The sequence below is a fragment of the Octopus bimaculoides genome, chromosome 14 (genome assembly GCF_001194135.2).
Source record: "Octopus bimaculoides isolate UCB-OBI-ISO-001 chromosome 14, ASM119413v2, whole genome shotgun sequence".
In the NCBI taxonomy this organism is placed as follows: Eukaryota; Metazoa; Mollusca; class Cephalopoda; order Octopoda; family Octopodidae; genus Octopus; species Octopus bimaculoides.
The window spans coordinates 30,255,765-30,262,967 of NC_068994.1; the positions used below are offsets into that span (position 1 = coordinate 30,255,765).

The 7,203-nt window shown below is 34.7% G+C and overlaps 1 protein-coding gene across 4 annotated transcripts; it reads right to left on the minus strand.

Moving 5' to 3' along the window:
- Positions 1-202: 202 nt before the first annotated feature.
- On the minus strand, positions 203-6,849 carry LOC106884351 (zinc finger protein 239). Of its 4 annotated transcripts, none has more exons than XM_014935690.2 (2): positions 6,661-6,849; positions 203-2,898 (listed from the first exon to the last, which is right to left on the minus strand). In XM_014935690.2, the coding sequence occupies exon 2, from the start codon at positions 2,140-2,142 to the stop codon at positions 1,093-1,095; it is 1,050 nt and encodes a 349-aa protein (XP_014791176.1). In that variant the 5' UTR covers positions 2,143-2,898; positions 6,661-6,849; the 3' UTR covers positions 203-1,092. The 4 variants fall into 4 exon arrangements, with proteins under 4 accessions (XP_014791176.1, XP_014791177.1, XP_052828770.1 ...); XM_014935691.2 differs by lacking the exon at positions 6,661-6,849 and adding an exon at positions 5,909-6,611; XM_052972810.1 differs by lacking the exon at positions 6,661-6,849 and adding an exon at positions 4,989-5,436.
- Between the last annotated feature and the right edge of the window lie 354 nt (positions 6,850-7,203).

Below are 7,203 nucleotides of genomic sequence, written 5' to 3' on the forward strand. Positions count from 1 at the left end.
TTAGGATATAATGCATGATTAATTTAAACCAATGTGAATAAATAAGCATTACATCTGGCAGAATAATCTGAATGCTAAAGGATTAATGTCTTGATCAAGATAACCTCAAATCACATCTTACAATACATCCTAGGTACACTGGATCTGATGGGTAAACAAAATGATCAAACTGGAATGTCTTTTAATTGTAGGTTTGTTCAAGTAGGGTTGACAGGTGTTTATACAACAACAAAAGATGAAAACATTTATAATAACAAAAATACATGAAATAAACTATGGATGTCTGCAATGGAAACTAAATTGGCAGAGAAGTTTGATTATTTTAAAGATATCCTGAATATAACAATTATATCTGTAATTAGAGAAAATTAAACTACATGTTTGGTAAAGAACAGAACTTTATTGCTATCAGTTTTCTGTGGATTTTGAATGCATAAAATAAATATGGGAATATTTCCCAGTGTTGCCAGTTGCATAAAGAATGTATAGTTAAGTGGGGAACAGAAATAAGGTAGTATGCCAAACAATGTTCGCTCAATTAAAATTTTACCTGTAATAGTAACGAAGGAAGAACAATCATCAGCATTAATGATAATTCTTGTCAAGAAAATAAGGGAAATAATTCTGAAATCCTAAGATTATCGTTCATTGAAGGCATTTAATAATACTTAAAAATATCCATAGTTGTTACCATACTTACCAAAGATAATACTCCCACCCCATAGCATGTTCAAATTTTAATAAATTCAGATTTCAGAGTTATCTCTCTTTTTTCATCATAATAATTGTCATTAATACTAAGTGTGATTTTCTTTATTACAGAGATAATTTTAATTCAGCAATATTTATTTTTTATTTTGGTTCCTACAATAAGTATGTCAGCTCCCAATTAATTACTTATTTCCACTGATTACATCCATAGTAAAGTTTTACAAACAGAATTGAAATAGTGAATAAATGATTTTTAATTAATACCGAAATTTATATTGATGAATAGCCAATAAAATGATACACTTAACAGTAATTAAGATGACACATTCAAGTCCTAAATTCCTAAAAACTGAGAATAACAATCATGAGAAAAGAAGGAATTTATGGTTGATTAACACCACCAGATTCTGGTAGGTTGTACTGAAAAACTTGATCCTTGTTAGATGATGGGTTCACTTCAGCCAAGTTTGGCATCATATGTGCTTTCTCATGACACTGTAGGATTGATTTTTGAGGGAAGACTTTTCCACAGACATTACATTCAAAGATCTTTTTGTTGCCATGTGTGCGTTTATGAGTCTTGAGATTGCCTTTCTGGGAGAAATTCTTCCCGCATATATCACAGGAGAACGGTTTCTCACCTGTGTGAGTTCTGATGTGACTGAGTAAGTTAATTCTTTGTGCAAATGCTTTGTCACATAAGGTGCAGACAAATGGCTTGTGACATGCATGTGTGTGCTCATGGTTACGAAGGTGTGCACGTTGGCTGAATGCTTTTGAACAATGGGAACATTGAAAAGGTCGCTCTCCAGAGTGTGTCCTTATATGGTTACTAAGATGGTCCTTCTGGCTGAATGCTTTTGGACAGGTAGGACATTTAAAAGGTCGTTCCCCTGTGTGGGTGCGCTCATGTACTTTGAGATGAGCTTTTTGGCTAAAAGACTTAAGACAAACTAAACATGTATAAGGGCGATCACCTGTGTGTGTCCTCTCATGGCTGCGCAAATGTGCTTTCTGAGCAAACACTTTCTGGCAGTAGACACAACTATGATGCTGTTGCCGGTCACCACTTCCGGAATATGCACTGTGTTCATGATTTTGAAGGTTGGCTCGCCGACTAAAGCTTTTGCGGCAAATTTCACACTTGTAAGGTTTGCTGCTGTGACTTGCGACCTTGGCAGAAGTTTGTGACTCCGGTGCATTTAAATGTTCACGGTTACTCCGACACTGGTAGCCACCCTTGACTGAATTGTTTAAATAATGAGGGCAAGTGGGTTCATGGTGATGGTGGTGATGGTGGTGGTGGTGGTGACGGTAGCGTGAGTGATTGTTATCTTCAGGTTGTTGAAATGGCTTGTTGTTGACGTCATATCTGTATTGGTTATCCACAGAAGATGAACTTGGATAAACAGGTTGCATGTGAAACATCATAATTATAAGTATGCCAAGGGCTTCGTTTAAAACAGAAGGAATATCTCATTCCATAGCAGTCATGGTGTTGCAAACAAAACGAATTCTTTTAAAATTTTGTCAATTCTTAAATCATCACCTTAAACACCTACTGTTAATAATTCTTGACAATTCAAATACTTGGCTCTTAGAGGAAAGTTTGGACAAGCTGTAAGGATTCTTTATGTTTGATCATTGCATGCAAACAGTTATGATATCTCGGGATCATTGGAAGAATTAATGACTTTTGAATAATTTATAAATATATATATGTGCATATATAATTTTTTTACACTGATTATATTTGTCTTAAATACTGTAGAACCCCATGTATTATATGTAGTTTATCATCAAAACCAGTATTAAAATTAGAGGTGTACATAATGCAAAGTACTCATAAAAATAGAGGTGTATATGAATATGTTGCTCAAATAATTTTCAAGTAATCACAAGGTTTTTAAGACAATTTAGGTCCTGAAAATTAAGGTATGTACAATATACACATTATACACAAACTTTATACTTAGTCAAATATAGTCTAGTAAATAATTTTTTCCTGCATATCAATAATTTAGGTGTTATAGCATTAAAAGTCTATTGCGTTGTGAGCTAGTTAGATCTGTTAAGTACAGTCTTCATATAGTGTGTGACTTTGGCATCTCAACAAGATGTGGTCAAGAAAAGCAAATAAGACTCTTCTAGTTTTCTGTTTCAGTTACCATTCTGATCTTCATACATCTACAAAGATACAAAGAATTAATCCAACACAAGAAAACATGAAAGGCAACAATATATAACACAAACAATATATAAATTTGAAGTATTAGTAGTAGTAGAAGAAAAAGAAAAGCTCATAGTCATTTCTGATTGAGCAGACCAACGATATACCAGCCATAACCAGAAACACTATATAGCTTAATGTGCTCTTCCTTTTTACAGGTAGCAGGGAGTGATTTGAGATTTGGTTACTATTTCTAGCAGCTTGAACAACTATGTAGATGCTCTCTCATTCTCTATAAAACCTAGTATAGTAGCAATAGTTTAGCCCTACATCAGGCCCTGTTGAAATAGTCTTATGATTGAAGATATTTCATCCTTGACCATCAAGTCTTTTATTTCCCAAGAAGCCTCTATGTAACTGCTTGATCTGCTAGAAACAGGCACCACAAAAATAAGACGTGAGATTTATATGAAAGGAAAAATGTGTGACAATGGGTGACAATACAGCAGCAAGTGTTCTAAGGTTGTATTTTCCTTCTAATGCAGGGATTAGCTTTGCAGGGCCCCATGACAGACTCCTCTATTCTGCCCTGCGCTCTACATCCTTACCCAAGTAACTCCAGTTACTCTCGTTTCCTTCAGGTATATTTTCATTGATCTTCCCTTTCCTTCCTCATGTTGAGGATGTGAGATGTTTAAGTGCAATCATAGCTCCTTGATTAAGAAGTTTATTTCACAACCATGTGGTTATGAGTTCAATCTCATTGAGTAGCACCTTGGACAATTGTCTTCCTTCAACTGTAAACTTAGATTGCCCAGTATCTTGGAGAGCTCTAAGTATCTCCACCTGGGTAGCTCTAAGGCTTGGACATAACTGAAGGAAGGACACCGTTTATTAAGGAAATAAGCTTCTTAGATTCACGACAGCACGTTTTGTTACCGTATTTCTGTTGAAGTATACTGCCTTTGTTTGAATCAATTTTGAAAATATTGAAGAATTTAATCAAATAACAGTCATTGTTAAGCTGGTATATGGAACATAAATTAAGATGAAATTTTGGTGGAAAGTTTTAACAGTAAGTTTGTGTTATAGAACCAGTGGCAGTTTCAGGTGTTTTGGCATCAAAAGAATTAAAGATATCAAAACCCAAATGATTAAATCAGCAGGGAAATTGTAACGGGGTGGTGATGGTGCTAGAGGTAAGCAGGTTGTTGCTCACCAGTAGGTCAATCCTGATGAAAGACCTAAGATTAAAGGCATTCTTGTCTTTGTAGGGGTACCTAAGACTACATTATGCAATGTGACTTTTTTTTTAAGACAGGACATAATGTGATTAGAGGGAGGTTTAACTGATATTTCTAATGACTACAGACATGTTACCTTGTTTGAGGTTTTGATGAAGATGCTCATTAATTTAGCAATGTTGATGAAGGCAATGAATATTAAGCTTATTCCTAAAGACTGGAAGAGGAGGAGGAGGATAGGGTGGGTTGTATATGTTGTTGGAAGGGAACTGATGAAATGAGAAGTGAAATGAATAAAATATGAAAGTAGTGTGTGTATGTGTGGAGGAGGTTCAGGTGCGGACAACATTTGTAGTAAATGAAGAAAGAGGAGTGGGAGGAGAAAGAGGAGGTTTTCAATAATCAATTTAAAATTACACTACAACAAAATATTTAAAATTAAAATATTTAGAATGCATTCCTCCTTTTAGAACTAAATACCCTAGTCAATAGAGAGACACTATAAAAGACCGGAGGTAGTTAAGTAGATAGAATAGAGGGGTTGGACAGTACCAAAGAGGATAACACTAATTGGTTAGAGATATGGCGGAATATAGTGAGAGAGAGAGAGAATTACAAGGAAAGGGTATTTAGAACAAGGAAATTGGAAGGATACAGGGGAAAGTGTAAGAGAAATGAGAAAAAGGAGAATTTTGTAAACTTGTTCAACCCATCCATGGAACAAAAGTGTAGTGATAGAGTATTAAAAGAGATAAATTGGGTGTTCGTGTTTTGGGGCTATTTCATTATTATTGAGTAAAGTTTATAGAGCTGAATTCTGCGGAGCTGGCCATTAATGGCGAGATGTTACATGTTTAATTTACCTGCATGTTCCATTGTACATCAACAAACGGAAGGGCGCTGGGGGAAGGAGATGGGTTATTTTGGCAAAACAGCAGCACTAAAATAAAATGTTATGTGGTACGTAGGACAGTAGATTGAGTAAATCAGAGGTATTAAAACCGTAACCGTCCAATATTTTAGGGAAGTATCTAAGATAACATTATGTGGAATGTCCATAGGATGTAATACAGATTTGGCTGCTATTTCTACGTGAGTGAGCAGACATGTTCGTCCAGGACAATAGAGTTATCAAGACGTGATAGGGAAGAACATTCTTAGATGTTCCATGATTTGAGTGAACGATACCATATCTGATCTCCATCACGATTATTTGAAACCAAATATATAGAAAGTGGAATGGTAACCACTCCTAACAGAAATAGGCATCAAAAACTGCAAAGACGAACATAACAGGAAAACAAAGTGAAGACGGAATACTATTGTTCCTAAGCCTAAGAAACAAATCAGGCATAAACTCGACAATTATTGATGGAATAAAAAAATTTTCTCTCGGTTTATATTTTATCTTCTTAGAATTTATGTTGTGAATATCTTGTTCTGGCTGTAAACAAGCTAATTCAAAACTCCAGTCTTCGATCATGCATTAATGTCATTACTAAGTGAAGAAACCTTTTTCGGGTGAAAATATTCTTTTTTGTAATTACCGGACATTTATTTTTCAATATTACGGTAATTTGCTACTGTAATGTAAAATGAAGATAATATTGTCGTTTAGCTCTGGTCAAACTGTCGACAATACATGTTCAGCACCATTCGACCTGTGACGATCTTTCTTTCTACGAATATCTAAGACTAGGTTTTCCAAGGTGCCCCCCTCTGTTTTCAAGACAGATAGAGTCTGATTCAAGAGCTTGCTGTTATTTCTAACAGTGCAACCTACCATGCGAAGGTAAACATCGGTTCTGAGGAGAAAGCGATTGAAGTAGAATGTGCAATATTGGAGTAAACAGATGAAAGAAGAATAGATTGAATTGCAACGACAAAGAATTGTGCTTCGCTCTATCTATTTGTATATCGGACGAGTGTTTTGGCGTGGACATGAAAGAAACACACGTGTGTGTATGTACAAGATTAGTGGCTCAGTTTATTTGTATGTCGGATATGTGGAAGGAAAAAGTGATTATAGATGCATGGTGTTTCATTGTCGACTTCGATTTTGAAAAAGAGGGAGAAAAAACAAAATTGATGTTTCACTGAGTCGTTAGACGGGACATGACGGGGAGGGAGACTGATGTGTATAACATTGGCTGTTCACTGTAGATTAGTTATATCTGACATGAATGGAGGGAAAGCATAGTTGTGTGTATATATAAAGATTACTGATGTTTCATTATCGACTTCAATCTGGAACAGAATAAAGGGAGAAAAAAAAATATATAAAAATAACGTTTCCACTACATAGGGTCATATATGGGACATGAAGGTGGGGAGAATATGTACAAAACATTGATGTTTCACTGTAGACTTGTAAAGGGCGGGAAAGAATATATCTAAGAAGTGAAGCAAGCACTAACACACACACTAGGAAATAATTGCTGATCCATTGTAGACTTGATATATCAGACATGAAGGGTGGGAGAATGTTTGATTATTTTTCAGTTGATCGAAAGTAAGAGATGATGATGGACTTACATTCCAGCCTCCACTTAACGAGAGAACTGTGAATCTGCTGCGGCCATAGGTTGCTTCCCTTTGTTAAAATTACCATGGCCGACCTACTTTCCTCTATTCTCATTTGTGAGAAACACTTGAACAATGACTAGAATTTTTTTTTATCCCGGTTACATTTCCAACAGAAATATTTAGTTTGATAGGTTACTCTGTGTGTGTGTGTGTATATATATATATATATATATATATATAGTTAATACACATACACTATGTAATAAGAATATAATTTATATATTTCTTTATCAAAAATCTGCAAATAAAAGAAATATAAAAATTTTGGTAATAATCTCCATCCCTCCACCTAAACAATTCCAAAACCTCCTTCCCTCCATAATTAAGATTTTGTTTTTATATCTCCCAATTATACTTTTTTTTTTATTAGTTTGTTTCTAGAAATATATAATTATTTTTGAAAACCAAATATTTTTTTCATAAATGAACGACTTTTTATTATGATCATATAATAAATAGAATTTAGTTAGAGAATTTAAATAATCCATCAAT